The 15,978-nt window shown below is 33.4% G+C and overlaps 2 protein-coding genes across 2 annotated transcripts; one reads left to right on the top strand and one right to left on the bottom strand.

Moving 5' to 3' along the window:
* Positions 1–476: 476 nt before the first annotated feature.
* On the top strand, positions 477–6,813 carry LOC101222628 (glutamine--fructose-6-phosphate aminotransferase [isomerizing] 2). Its single transcript, XM_004138863.3, has 11 exons — positions 477–1,000; positions 1,562–1,734; positions 2,016–2,121; positions 2,695–2,840; positions 3,513–3,677; positions 4,003–4,363; positions 4,455–4,705; positions 4,785–4,899; positions 5,391–5,646; positions 5,723–5,891; positions 6,455–6,813. The coding sequence occupies exons 1-11, from the start codon at positions 751–753 to the stop codon at positions 6,536–6,538; spliced, it is 2,076 nt and encodes a 691-aa protein (XP_004138911.1). The 5' UTR covers positions 477–750; the 3' UTR covers positions 6,539–6,813.
* Positions 6,814–12,841: 6,028 nt separating this feature from the next.
* On the bottom strand, positions 12,842–15,725 carry LOC101222871. Its single transcript, XM_004138864.3, has 2 exons — positions 15,094–15,725; positions 12,842–13,407 (listed from the first exon to the last, which is right to left on the bottom strand). Exons 1-2 carry the CDS (start codon positions 15,661–15,663, stop codon positions 13,348–13,350), a joined length of 630 nt encoding a protein of 209 aa, XP_004138912.1. The 5' UTR covers positions 15,664–15,725; the 3' UTR covers positions 12,842–13,347.
* Between the last annotated feature and the right edge of the window lie 253 nt (positions 15,726–15,978).

Here is a 15,978-nt window from a genome sequence, read left to right on the forward strand (position 1 = left end):
TTTTTATTGTGTAGGGATATTTTCGTACCTAGATAATTGGTAATAATAATAATAATTTTGGCATTTTTCTAATTTAAAATCATTTTTGTTATTTTTAAAAATGGATATTTAAATTTTGTTAGCTCTTTGTTTGATCAATTATTCCAAATTTCTTATTAATTACACGTTCAATCATTAAAAAACAAACATAATTGAGATTTATAATTAATTAAAAGATATTAAACAATGTATAGTTTAAGCAATTAGTGATTATATTTGAATAAATATTCATAAACAAATATAAAAGAAATTGAGAGTGGCATGTGATTTTATTCTAACCATAGTCTATATATTAAAAAAAGAAACTTGATAAGTCCACATGTTTTTAAAGGTAAAAGGAAGTGATAAGAGAATAGAATATAGAATTTGGTTGTTTGTTTTAATTTGAGGCAGCACCCATGAGATGGAAAAGGAACGATGAAAGGGGCAAATTGGGAATATAAGCAAATTGGTATGATGGTGACCATAAGAGAAACAAATGAATGGAAGATTCAAAAGGAAAAGGAAGGCAATGGGAGTTTAGTTTCCATCAAAGTGTTTGAAAATTAAACTCCCTCTTCATTTCCAGCAACACCTAAATTAGTATTACCAAGTCAAACCTTCAACGCCCAATAGCCATCCCCTTCTTCCCCCCATAAAATTCACTTTCTTCTAACTCCATACCTATCACCCCTTGGATCTGATTCTCCAATTACCCATTTCAACTCCACAATGTGTGGGATTTTCGCCTATTTGAATTACAATGTCGACAGAGATAGGCGCTTCATTCTCCAGGTCTTGTTCAATGGCCTCCGCCGTTTGGAGTACAGAGGCTACGATTCCGCTGGGATCTCCATTGATTCTTCCCCTTCTCACTCTCAATTCAATTCGGATCTCACCAATGGCCATTCCCTCCCTCCACTTCCTCTCGTCTTTCGTCAGGCTGGCAATATCGATTCTCTCGTCAAATCTGTTGACCGGGGTATTTCCTTTTTCTTTTTCTCTCTCTGTTCTTTTGTTATTGGGAGGGTTTTTTTCTTTCTTTATTTGTGATCTTCATTCACCCTCTTTAGTTGTTCTAACTACGGAATGTCTAATTACTTGTTAATCATGGATTAGTAGTTATTTCTGAGTTAACGTTCTTAATTGAGTTGGATCATGGCTTTTAATGACAGCATGATCTCACAGGGTTAATTTTGTAATACTGCTTTCACATATACTTCATTTAATTCATACATAAATGTTACTATTATGATCAGACATGAATGAAGCTTGTACGGTACAATATATTTTTTTTTCCTGATCTCTCCTCACAATTGTTGGGAATGGCCATCATTGTACCGTTTTCTAATTGAGACTCTGTTTCCCTAAGGAACAAGGACATTGACAGAGCAAAGTTAACTGTTTGTGCTTTTACTTCTCTCCTGTACCTTTTGTGATTGTTTATTGCTAATACTTGTTTCCTTCATTTGTTTGAAGTTAACAACTCCTTGGTCTTGGGAAATTTTAGACATAGCTAACTGTGGCAATGTAAAATCTTCAGATGTTGAATCAATCAATTTGAATTTGGATGAACATTTCTCTGTACATGCTGGGATTGCACATACCCGTTGGGCAACTCATGGAGAGCCAGCTCCAAGGAATAGTCATCCTCAAACCTCTGGTCCTGAAAATGAATTTTTGGTTGTTCATAATGGAATTATTACTAATTATGAGGTTTGTTGACAGATTTCCATTACTTTTATCTGTTTATATTTTCTTATACAACTAATGCCACGAGTGGAGATTTGAACTTCTAGCCTCAAGTAAATTATTAGATGCTTTAATTGTTCAGCTAAACACATGGTGAACTGCTTGCTGGATCTCAATTCTATATTTTTTATTCTGCTACTATTCATGACTCTCCAATTTATATTTTACTTTTAAAATTCTATTTGCTCCAATATTTGACTTTCTCTTCCCTTATGTCTGACCTTCACTAAAACTCTTATCTTCAGGTCTTAAAGGAAACTCTTGTCCGACATGGTTTTGTTTTTGAATCTGATACCGACACGGAAGTGATTCCCAAGCTGGCAAAATTCGTTTTTGATAATGCAACTGAAGGTATAAAAGACTTTTGGTAAACAATACAGCCAAAATGTTGAATAACAAGACCCAGTGAAACAATAACTGTAGTTCTGTGTGTTTCTCTGGCCTACAGGCTCTTTTGGTATACAAATTACACCAAATTCTTTTGTAATTAGAGCCTCTAATGACTATTAACAATTTGAGGCCTCTTCTTTATTAATTATGTGGGAAGGGGTTTTTTCTACCCCTGCTATACATCTCTGTTTCCAATATATACATATATATATAATTTCCTTGGTTATCTTACTACCATTTACCATGGGTGTCTGGTTTCCTCAGTTTCTATAACATTTTTTTGTAATTAGTATTTGTTCAAGGAAAACAATTCTTCAGTGTTTTTCCTAAGGACTTTCGAGTGCAATTCCTAACAGCTGTTTAGCTTCTTTGTCGAGTAATTAGTATTTTATCTGCTTATGTTTTTTGTAGTAGAAATACCACCTGTCATGAGTTTAAGTTATGAATATGCTCATTTGAATAGTTTTTTAGTGTTTATCAAAAAATCAAATTTCAGTTAATGATGGCTCATGTGAATATGATCTTGTTTTACAGGTGGTCAGGCTGTCACATTTAATCAAGTTGTGCTTGAAGTTATGAGGCATCTGGAAGGAGCTTATGCTCTAATTTTTAAAAGCAGACATTACCCGAATGAATTGATTGCTTGCAAACGTGGTAGTCCATTGATCCTCGGAGTTAAAGTAAGTTAAGACTTAAGAATAATAGTAAAAGATTAATGACTGTATGCTCCTCCAACTTGGCCGGTTTTTTTCAGAAAAAAAAGAAAAATTGGGGTAGTTTGTCTTTTACATCCTTACTTTCTCTTCTTTCCTATTTTGTTTGAAGTTAATCAAAGTCTATTACAATTATGAGGGGTTCATAAACGTAAAAGTTTTCCTGTTATTATTCTGATTTTTGTGATTATTATCCATCATTTCAGCATTTAACATTGATTTTTGTAGGATAACTCTTCACTTTAGGTTTTGTGGAAATTTTGAGGATATCATTGAAGTTGTGATAATTGTTATGGTGTATATATGGTAATTTTGTTCTTCAACAAAAAAGTTGTAAGATTTTGTTGAGGATTGGTCCCTTGGGCATTATACTTGCGATGTAAACATCATTCATGTTTGAATTCTAGTAACCACATTTGATGTTGTGTTTTTCTCCTTTTTTCTTAATGTCTTATCTATCTAGCAAGAGGCTCCATTTAAGTTCAAATTATGTTCTGGTGATATTCAATGAAACTTCTGTATTGTGGCTTTTTACAATACATTATTCAACTTTAACTTCAAATTATGTAAATGTCACTGTACTTATGTCTAACTTCTCTCTTCCTCCTTTTTGTGTTTTTACTTTAATCCCTATGTTAGGATTTAGCTGAAAATACCTGCAATGGATCAGCCTTCAATGATGACAAGTTTCTTTCGAAAAATGGGCACCCAAAAGAACTTTTCTTATCCAGCGATGCTAATGCAGTAGTTGAACATACAAAGAAAGCCTTGGTGATAGAAGATGGTGAAGTTGTTCATATCAAGGTTTATTTTCTTTCATCTCTTCTCTCTTTTTCAACCTTGATTTTTTCTGTGTTGCAACCATAAATTACTGGGTTGTCAACATATTCTTTTGAACTTGCCATTTTGCTTCATTGATTTTGAGCATCTACTTTTCTATAACATTACATGTTGCTTTTGAATGACGAGTAGGTTGGTGTGTGTCTCATTCTTATTGAGAAAAAATTATGAAAGTTTAATCTTTTGTTTCTCCAACTTATCACACCAAAATACGGAGCAACTTATAGAGTTGTTGACTTCTAAAGCTTCGGATGCTATAAACAAGGGACTTTTATGTTGTTTGCTTTAGGATGGAGCTATATCCATATTGAAGTTTGACAAGGAAAAGGGGAAAAGTGGTGGAGCTATTTCTAGACCTGCATCAGTGCAACGTGCACTTTCTGTTCTAGAAATGGAGGTTGAGCAAATAAACAAGGGAAGTTATGAGCACTACATGCAGAAAGAAATTCACGAACAGCCTGAATCTTTAACGACCACAATGAGGGGTAGGCTAATACGTCGAGCTTCTTCCAAAGAGAAAAATGTTCTCTTGGGTGGACTAAAAGATCGCCTTAAAACAATAAGGCGAAGTAGACGTATTGTTTTTGTTGGTTGTGGTACAAGCTATAATGCTGCTTTAGCTGCCAGGCCTATCCTTGAAGAACTATCTGGTACTGACTGTTAGATTATAAGCATATCTTCCAATTGTGAAAACTGGTGGCTACTGAACTCTCTGTATTTCTTTTTCCTTGTCTAATGTAGGTGTTCCCGTTACAATGGAAATTGCTAGTGATCTCTTGGATCGCCAAGGGCCAATATATAGAGAAGATACGGCTGTTTTTGTCAGTCAATCTGGTGAAACTGCAGATACTTTGCATGCCTTGGAATATGCTTTAGAAAACGGAGCATTGTGCGTAGGCATAACAAATACAGTTGGTAGTGCAATAGCTAGGAATACACATTGTGGAATTCATATAAATGCGGGTGCTGAGATTGGTGTTGCAAGTACAAAAGTGAGAATGGATTCACCAAACTTTTTTTTTTTATCCAATTGATATTGATGGCTCTTATTATAACTTGGAAAATTTACAGGCATACACAAGTCAAATAGTTGTGATGGCCATGATGGCTCTGGCAGTTGGTGGTGACTCAATCTCCCATCAAAGAAGAAGAGAGGCTATAATAGATGGCTTATTTGAATTGCCAAGTAAGTCTTGTTTTACTTCATTGATGTTCCTTCTCATTTATTATATGCTTGGTTTAAATCCTGTTTTGGACTCTAAGCTTCCATGTTGATTTCGTTTAATTTGTCTCTGAACTTTTAAATGTTTTGTCTTGGTACTTGAACTTTGCATAAAATATCATTTTGATCTTCCAAAAACACCTGACACAGGCACATTCTTATATTCATTTACTTGATTAATTGATGTTTACATGGTAAGTTTTTGAAGTCATATATGGTCAAGTATCGAATGACCAATGAAAAATCACTGGTATGACTAAAATATATATTTGACATAAACTTAGCGACAGAAATAGAATGTCTTAACTTGACGGACTAAAACAAACCTCTAAAAATTTAGAAACTAAAATAAAACAAGTTTGAAAACTCAAGGTTCTAAACAAGATGAACTACATTTTTCTGAGTGTGCAAAAAGGGTTCGTAACTTAAACTTACTTTGACATTCCTAATTGCAGACAAAGTGAGGGAAGTGCTGAAACTTGATCGGGAAATGAAGGATCTTGCTGAACTACTGATTGCTGAGCAGTCACTTCTCGTCTTTGGGAGAGGATACAACTATGCTACAGCGCTTGAAGGTGCTTTGAAAGTAAAGGAAGTGGCACTAATGCACAGTGAAGGATTGCTTGCTGGGGAAATGAAACACGGTCCTTTAGCATTGGTCGACGAAAATCTCCCAATCGTTGTTATTGCTACACGTGATGCTTGCTTCAGGTTTATTTTTTTGCTGGTGCAGAATTGTATAAATTTTCTAAAACCTTCAATTACTGAGTAATCAATCTGTTAACAGCAAGCAGCAGTCTGTCATCCAACAACTTCATGCTCGCAAAGGTCGCCTCATAGTCATGTGTTCCGAAGGGGATGCTCAAAGCGTGTGTCCTGGAGATTCCTGTAGAGTAATAGAAGTTCCCCAAGTTGAGGATTGCCTTCAACCCGTCGTTAATATTATTCCATTACAGGTATTAATGCTGAGTTTTATTGGGTAATTGATTGACCTGAAACGTCAAAACAAGCAGAATAGTTCATTTATACTAATTAAATATGAGTAGAAGGTTGATGGTTAAATTATAAGGATCAAGTGTTGTCTAATTGGTCCCTAAATTTTCAGTGTGATGTAATAGGGCCCAAGTTCAGTAGTTATTTTTTAAAATTAGAAGTTGAAGTACTCGTTAGACTCTTATTACAATTTAGAGACCAGACATTGCACTGAAATTCAGAGATAAAGTTACAAAATATAACTTAAATACCAATTAAAGCTAAGTTTAAATACCGTAGTGTAACATTGTAAAATACAATAGTTCATTTATAATTATACTAATAAAATTAAGTACTGGTTGGCCCTTGAAAGTTAAAATGTGATGGTAGGCTTCTGATTTACGACTCAATTCTTTAAAATTCGACCTTTTAGTTCTGTTAGCGAGTGTGCATTGAGAATTAGATTACTTTTTCCAAGTTATCGATGAATTTATGTGGCAGTATATTTGTGTTGAATTATGACATTGCCCTGTTGTGGTTGGTGCAGTTATTGGCATATCATCTCACTGTTCTTAGGGGTTACAATTGTGATCAGCCTAGGAACCTTGCCAAGAGTGTGACAACTGAGTAGTGAACTGCCTCCATTGACAATATCTTTCTTCTTCTTTCACTCTTAACACCTCATGAGGATTCGACTTCTTTGCGCAACACTCAGGATCTCCTTGTAGATTGCGACTTCTGATCCTCTGATGATTTGATTTTAACTAGGGTTGTGAGCCTTGTCCTTTGTACATCAGCAGATAATAGTGGCTGCTGGGCTTTCACAATTCTATTCATTTGGAGGATAATGTGTTGAGTTACAATAATTATGATATGTTTATCTATGCTGCCTTCTTATTTGACTAATCTTCGACTGTTGTGAATATCTATCTCAATCTCAACGCTTTCAAGTCTAGATGGAAATATTATAAAAGGGCAGAACAACCAAAGCATATAATTAGTGAGGGCAGCTATGTCAATTAATTATTGTTTTGATAATTAATATCATAGCGCTAAAGATTAGCTTGGTTAAAAGAGTTTGTTCCGTTAATCTTTGATCGCTAGGGCTCATAATTTGTAGGTCCTTCTACTAGCTCACTATGAAATTAAACTTAGAACAAAGTGGTTGAGAAATTTGAATAGTTTGAATTGATGAAATTGTTAATAATATTCTATATAATTAATAATTACGAATTCATCGAGAAATGATATTTAAATATTTGAAATTCAAATAGGATCCAAATTAGGCCAATCAGATTGAGCTGGGTTAAGTGAAATTTAATTAATTATTTGTTTATTTTAAAATTGATTCTTTAAATTAAGAGCAAAAAAGAGAATTATGCTTTTTAGTAAAACATGAAAAGTCACTTTTGACCCTAGAAAGTTAAAGGTTGACTTTGACATTGAATAAGTTGATAATTTCCAAGTATGGTAAATAAGCTATATGCTTATGCTTGGTGTGTTGTTCATCAAACAATTCTTCCATCAAAACCTGAGGATAGAGATATTTGATTGTTAAGTATCAAATTGAATTGCTCATGAGATTTGCATGTCATTTTGTTATATAATTACACAGTTTGATTATGAAAATTAAAGATTCACAAGTGTTCATGACTATTCTCCGACTCAAAATCTCACCAAATCGATAACAAATTTGATCCCATATTCATGTTCTAAGCCTTGACGATGGAGAAATTCCTTTGATGGTCTACTACTTTATTGTGTTCATTTCTATCCACTGTAAAGAGAAAATTTTGAACTACAATGACAAGTATTCATGAAATTTTGTGTGTTTTAATTCGATCCTCCTTTCTTACAAATTAATTTATCCTTCGATAAGTTTATTAGTAGACTAACTTCAAACTTTACTACTTTGTTATCAAAAGATCAATTTGTTATTTAAAAAAAGGTAAATTGGAAATTTAAAACCACGTTGAATTTACTATAAAAGCTTAATTTCAAAACTTCGTAACTTTGCCAGTAAAATCTAATTTTCTTAGATATAGTTTCTAATATAGCGAAATGAGCCCATTTATTCATCAATATAACAAACTTTTACTTTTTTTTTATCTATGACAGACTTTAATAGACTTAGATAAACACCTATCACTTTAACGATAAATACTTATAGATATCTATTAGGTAATTGCAGTATGTATCACTTTTGAGAAAACTAATAAAGGGTATAATATTTTTTAATTTATTTTATTTTTATTCTCAATTAAACCCTCACAATTAGGTAATCTTGCCATTAGTTTTTTTTCTTCTTTTATTTCTCTTCTCTCTTTTCTTCCATTCTTAGGTTTTGAAACTCGAGTGTGAATCATTCCAACATGTTTTTAATTAGTTTTAAGTTTTTATATGTTGTAATGGTTTAGTCTCAAAGAATTTGTGTCTATTTGTTCTATCCTAATCTATAACAAAAGTAAAATTTTGTTATAATGTAAATAATTTCAACACTTTTTCATTTAAAATAATTTTCATCTTTCATATTTCATATATACAATATTTAAGAAATAGGACGATTAACTTTTTCATTAAAAAAATATCATAAAAATTGATTCAAAATGCACTAGAGGTTATAGAATTCACAATACAAATGTTAAGAAATAGGAAGAAAAATGCCACACTCCATTTTAGGTTTTCCCTCCTAACCCTATATCATGAAAACACTTTTTGAAAACAACATTATTCAACTTAAACTTCTATAGAACAAGTAATATAAAATTCTACGAGAATTTCGACAGCATCTCCCCTAAAATATGGGTTAGCCTGAACCCTAAAGAAGATTTTCACTTCTATATATAAAAATTTTTCTTCAAACTCAAAATAGTATCGAGTGTGTCTCATCACACACTCATCCAACTAGTTCAGAGTCCCAATCAGAGTTTATAATCAACTACGAATTAGTTACAAAATAAATACAGTCTAATAAGAGACCTATCAAAACTCAAATCATCATTGTGACTCTCGCTTCTTCTAATCACCCAATGATGCAATACAAAACTTAAGTGTATACATATAAAAAGGATGAGAATATCTACAATCAATGACAGGGAAGCTCAACATATGCTTAGTCCTTGACCTCTACCTAGGGAAGAGAAAACATTGAAACGTGAACTAAAAACTCAGTGAGTGGTAAGTTTTTAGAAGTAAAAGTTTGTAAAACATGCTCTCGAGACTGTGTAAATGTGTGTCGATAATAAAAAAATAATTAAAACATTATCATTGCACATTATGTAAATAACAAGTAATGCCAACAAACGTGTACGATATAAGGGTCTAACATAGCAGAACTTAAATATACGACCAAGAATAGCTCTCACATGATTCAAGGAATCATGCGGCCAAATTGAGCTCACACATACTTAGTACCCGCCACGATGACAACCTCCATCCAATCCGACCATGGTAGAATACTAAATACACGCTTGAGAATAACTCACACATGATCCATATCCACAGAAAACACATGGCGAGACTGAGCTTACACATATTTAGCACATGGCACAGTAACAACCTCCATCTAATCCAACTTTGAGAGAATACTAGTCCAGAATAGCTCACATGTAATCCATATCCACAAGGAAACACGAGACTAGACTAAGCTCACACAAACTTAGCACCTACCACAGTAACAAACTCGATATATGCTTCTATGTATACATAGAGCCACCCACCATGGGTTAAGTTAAGTCCGAAGTCATATCAGAATCCTCCATCCATATCCGCACCTAGGCTCAGGTTAACAAATCTCTGATCATAACCTCTTTCAGCCTTGAAATCTCCTAACTGAAGGGATAAAAGCCCTAGACAGTGGAAGATTTTACCTAACCATTTCTTAACTTAATTTGAAAATCCCAAAATACCAGTATATTGACAATATTTAGAATTAAAATTCTAAATAAAAACCTAAGCATGCTTTTAAATTAAAAAATACAAAGAACTTACTATTGTTGATGTCTCTGAATCTATAATTTATTGAATTGGGACACCACCCGTTGGAGACCTTCCTGTCATCTAGGATGAGATTGGTTTGTGGGAGCTAATTAGAATGAGAAAAGTTTTCGAGAGAAACAATTTTGTATAAAAGCAAAATCATTAGTTCAAGAGAAAACTGTTTTCTACTGCATATTTATAACTTTCTTTCCTTCATGGTTAAGAAAGACCGTATGAGAGAATCATTCGATTATATTAATTTAATAGAAATTTCAAATCAACTAATTAATTAATAATTAATAATTAATTAAATCATATTTAATTAATATTTCATTTAAATCATATTTAATGAATATCTCTCCAATATTTTATAGTTTTAAATTAATTTAATTAAATAAAATTAAAGTAGACTATTAATTAATTCTTCAATTAATTAATATCTAAATTAAATATCTTATATTTAACTTAAATTAAATTTGAATCATATTCAAATATAATTTTGTCTCATAACCAATAATTTTAATATGAATCCAATTTACATTAAATTAATATTTGAACTCATTTAAATATTCTATCTCTCATAAATTAATTTTGAATCATATCCAAAATTAAATTTATATAATAAAGTTTGATAAACTTTATATTATAGTGTATCACTATATATTATACCAATTTCCAAAGTATATTTGAACATTTCAAATTACAACCAATATAAATAAATCACATTACTTTTTAGGAGCTAGGAAGGGGACCCAATGGACCTACAAACAAGAAGCTACAACGATATGAGATTAATTGGTTAAACTCAATCAATATTCGTTAACTGTTTACACTCTACTAAAGACTCACAACTGAACTCTTCTCAATGTAGATATATTTTCGTGTCCATGGATATAGACCAATAACAGTAAATTAGTCCTTCACGAGTGTTCGTAACACCAGCTGGATCAAATTACTATTTTACCATAGGTTACCTTTAGTCCTTAAATACTAGTGCTCCTCTAATGAACAACCTGTTTATGGTTTAACCAATAAATAGAAATCCTTCTGGTGCCATAGAGAGGGTAGGACTCTTTGTTCAAGTCCCGGAGACACCATTTAAGGGAACACTCATCTACTTACTCTATGAGTGAATTTCATCTTATGTAATTATGTTTCTAGCTCTCCACTCAGTCTTGTCCCCAAAATGATAAGCATATGGAGATGATGATCTGACTACTCTTACCTATACAAATTAAAGGACAATCTCTCATGAATATGAGTTCATAATACACCAAAGATTAAGACTAAGTTATCTAGGTCATCCTAAAGAAATAGAAACCTAACTAGTTAACGAAGTTACATCTAGTGGTTACTATTTCGTAGTCCGATCTTATGCAAACTCATTTGAATTATGGATTTTAAGATATAAGTCTCTAAAGTAGATTTATGGTTCTGGCCAAAAAATGAGTTTCTGAACAGTGTGGTGGTTTGTCGAGTATCAAGGGTCACTAGGCGAAATGAGTGTGCAAGTTGGTGAGGAAAGAGGTTAGAGATGAGGTTTTCGTTTGTGTTGGGTCCATAGCATTGGCAAGGTATCTGCGTCAAGCCCTACACTCGAAGAGGATGTGCGCAAGATGCAAGACACATGACATGTCCCCTCTTGTGAGGTTAGCACGCAACACGACCTACCCTAGGGTCCTACGCACGTGTGCCAGCCATTGCTACTCACCCCATGCACGCCACTCATGCCAAATATGTGATTTTGGGCTGCTTTCGGTGTTTTAGAAATTTTTAGGCAAAGTTTTGGTATTTTTATGACTTGAGGAAATTGAATGGAATTATTTTCCATTATTCCAGGTCAATAGGAGATCAGGCAAGTTTACAGGCCGAGGGTTTGAGCTACCATCTGTGAGTGACAAAGTGATCTCTAAATGAAGTTTCAAAGCGTATTTTACAAGCTTACTTATTTAGAAAATGATTCCAAAGCATGAGCCTAGGAATGTTTTAACAAAGCACGAGCTTAGGAATGTTTTAACAAAGCACGTATTTATTAATGAGAATTGCAAGCAATGATTTATGAGTAAGCTTGAGTTTTTGAAATGAAATTGTAATTTACTGACGTTTTAGAAAGATGCTTAAAAAGCATGAGTTTGATGAGAATGGTTTCAAGTAAGAAAGTCATGTTATTCTATATACCGAGTTCTCGACGGTCAATGTGCACAGTCAGAGTATGGGGCTATGTTGACCACTTTAGCCATTACCATCGAGTTTAGGCAATATAGTATGAACAAGACTCTTCTATCTTGACAAAGTTCAAGCATGACATCATCATGACCAAGTGACGAAGTTCAAGCATGACATCGTCATGACCAAGTTCAAGCATGATATAATCATGACTGAGTTATCAAGTATGGTAGGTCGAGCTAGTTGCTATTATGACCAAGTTTCCAGGGTATAGAATAAACAAAGATAAAAGAGAAAGAATTGAATTACTAGTTTAGATTTTATGACCAAGTTTGTAGGTGTCTCAGAGTTTCTTTTTCTTCTCCCGTTTGAATTACTAGTTTAGATTTTATATTTCTAGTGTATATTTTAATAATATGGTAGGTTTCTGAATCTTAAAATTTGTACATAATATCTAATAGCTTTAAATCAGACATCCAATTACTCTATTTGATCTTTCTCTCTCTCTCTCCCTCTTAATCCACTATTGAACAATTGGTTTAAGGTCCAACCTCTAATAACTTGATCATAATAGCAACTACAAATTATGAAAAGGAAGAATAATGAAAAGGAATTGTATTGGCATTATATTCAACTACAAATTCCTTTTCATTATTCTTCTACAAAAATATACATTGATTTGGATATTTTATGGTCTTAATTAAGCTTCATAATAATAACTGTAAATGATTGTTGAGAATAATATGGATCTGACCTACGTATGAAATGAACATATGAGGCTTACAAGTTATATGTAAATTCTCTGTAACTACTAGAAAGTTCACTTTCGCAATGTACAATTTACAAGCCTGAACGTAGGACTAAAATAACAAGACAAAAAAAAAAAAAAAAAAACACTTCTTTACGTGAGTAGCTAAAACCAAACACAGCCAGAAGCAGTAATATACTTCATATAGAGAGAAGAAAAAAGAAAAAAAAAACACTTGCGACAGATGAGACAATCACTAAATTATACTAAACTATTAGATTTTTGAAAGCCGACCCAAGCAACAATCTCCTTGCTTAAATTAGGCTATATTAGTATATAGTTGAGGGATTAGAGGTGAAATATTTTTGTGAACTCTTTATACGAAAAAAAATATGCCTCTTTTACCCCCATCAGATATAACTACAAGGAAACAAAGACTGTACATAACAAAAGCAATCCACAAATAGTAGAAGAAAATCTATGGTTTACTGGACCAGCGAAGCGAGACTCTCTCGAAACAAAATCCACAGCATTTCTTGATTGCTAATCTATGATGATGCCCTTAGTTCACTGACTTCAAGCTGGGGATTATGTCTTTGGTCTTCCTTCTGAAATTATTTGACAACCCAAAAAAGCAACCTCTTATTAAAAAAACATGACTTCCAAAAATGAGTATAGATTATGAAGGAGTCCAATATTATAATATAAAATGCTATCAGATACAAGTCCCAGCCTTGTGACCATAAAATCAAAGAAAAATGCATCGTAAATTTTAAAATACTAATAAAGCCGAAAATTTAAATTTTAATATTCATCCTATTGATATAAGTTCATTCCTAAGGACATGAGAATGTACAAGCCTACAAGGCCTTAATCAGAAAAAAGTATCAAGGAGGTCAACATAATGAAACTAACAATTTTACACAGTTGGATGTGGGAGAGAAACTACAAAATTACTTCAAATATGAACTGTGGATTATTAGGGAATATGCAAATTTTTTTATCTACATCCCACCCTGTGACTCACTTGAAGAACACAATAACATACAATAACAGACATCGCTCACTCGTCTCATTTTCTATGTCTAGAGTTAAGTAGAAATCAATATAGGTGTAAGATTATTCCAAAATTGGGTCAATAGTGATCCTATCTTGAGGCGGACTTGAACTATACACATCGAAAAGTTTTCTACAATCCTCTTAGTAAATGACTAAAAGGTCAAGAAATTCATGGTAATCACCTACCTAGGAATTAATTTCCTAGGAGTTTTAGGTCAGACAGATTGTCTCGTGAGATTAGTTGAGGTGTGCGTAATTTGATCCAAACACTCGTGGATATTAAAAAAAAAACAAAGAGCTTACCGTAATTAATCATCTTTTCAACTTACACTAACCGACATGAAAATATGTCAAAATTCAGAAAGTTAAGCTTAAAGGCCTCCGACTATTCATACATACGAGTGGAGGGGTATAAAGGGACTTGCTCCACCAAACAACAAATGGAGAGAGGAGAAAAGATACATAGGGGTCCCACTATTGGAGAGAGAAGTTGTCTGTCTTCTCGAAGGTTCTGGGTTTTAGTGTCTTGTTGCTTATTTTGCTTGTTTGATTATTACTCTTGGTCTGTTTGTGAACATTATTTTTAAATATCAATATATTGTCACAGAGTGCTGCCTCTGTTTCTATCTTTGTTGGATTTTACCGAGTTTCAGGTGGAAAATCCTAACATAAGCCCAACCATTCACTGACTCGATGAACATAAGCACATGAATACATTAAGATATGGCTCGACCAACAATACAACCTCAATGAACATCGCTATTCTAAAAAGAAGAGAACAACGATAACATATTAACATTGGCTCTCTTCATTTCCATGTCTCTACAGCTTTACATCCTATCACAAATTTTACATCCCTATCCAACGTATTCATCTAAAATCTACATAAGCTAAAACTGCATGTTTCCACCACAAAACATTACTCTAATGCTATATTCATTAGGTACCAAAACAATGAATTAAAAAAGAAGCAATATTATTTAACCATATCATTCTATACAATTTTAGAAAAAATGAATTAACAAACATTCCAGTTCTAGAAATATAAACAAGGAAAATAAGGGCATGGATTTATCAACATGACTGCCTTGCATGAAGTATAATATCAATGCTTCATGGTTCATATTAAACAACAATATTCCCAAAACAACGCAAAAACTTAACCAAAGATATCAAAACCATCATAACTACTTTGAATAAATGATGAAGCAACAAAAACATTAACTCTAACGTACCGTCGAAAGAGGACGATCCATATCAAGAGAGGCAGCATTGAAGGCGATGGATCGATCAACCGGATCAGCCGCCGTGCAATCAATGGGGGACTCAAAGAGGGAAAGAGAGAATTGCTTGTCAACAACGCCGACGTCGAAATGAATTAAACCAGAAGTGGACAAATCTACACGAATTCCCTTAACAGGGAACCAAAGAAAGAGCTCTTGGGAAGAAATTCCAGCCAATTCAGCAATCTGGCCGTAGGAGAGCCTGCCAGAGACGTTGAAATCATAGTGAACCTCATTCTCAAACTTGGCATTACAGGGTTGATCAAGGAAGACCTGAAAACGGCCAGTGGAAGAATCAATTGAAAATTTAGTGATATTCTTTGGAAGGAGGCCGATGGGGAGGCCATAAAGGTGGAGATGGTCGTAAATGGTGGATGGGTCAGAAGCGGTGATGAAAGGGGAAGCAAAGAAGAAGAGAATGATGAAGAAAGGGGAAAAGAGAAAAAGGGTCATGACGGAAAAGAAAAAGGGAGAAGAAAACGGAGAGGAAATGGGGAATTTTGAGGTTGAAGAAGGTAGCATAGAAGAACAACGAGAAGAAGAAGAAGGAATGGGATTTTTTTAGGTTTCCGTTTCACTATTCTTTTCGTGTATTCATTCCTTCTACACGCGCTTTCAGGCAGCGAGTGACTTTTAAATTTAAAAATATTCTCTTTTTTTAAAATAGAAAATAAAATTAGTAAAAGAGAGTTTCGTTTAAACCTAAAACTAATTTTTCTTATTATTTTCCTAAATATATAATGTAATTTGAAATATGAAGACCTAAGAGCTCTCATGATCCAACAACCACAAATCATGATAACTTCGGCCAACTAGAGGAACAAATGAACCATCAAT

The sequence above is a fragment of the Cucumis sativus genome, chromosome 2 (genome assembly GCF_000004075.3).
Source record: "Cucumis sativus cultivar 9930 chromosome 2, Cucumber_9930_V3, whole genome shotgun sequence".
Classification (NCBI taxonomy): Eukaryota; Viridiplantae; Streptophyta; class Magnoliopsida; order Cucurbitales; family Cucurbitaceae; genus Cucumis; species Cucumis sativus.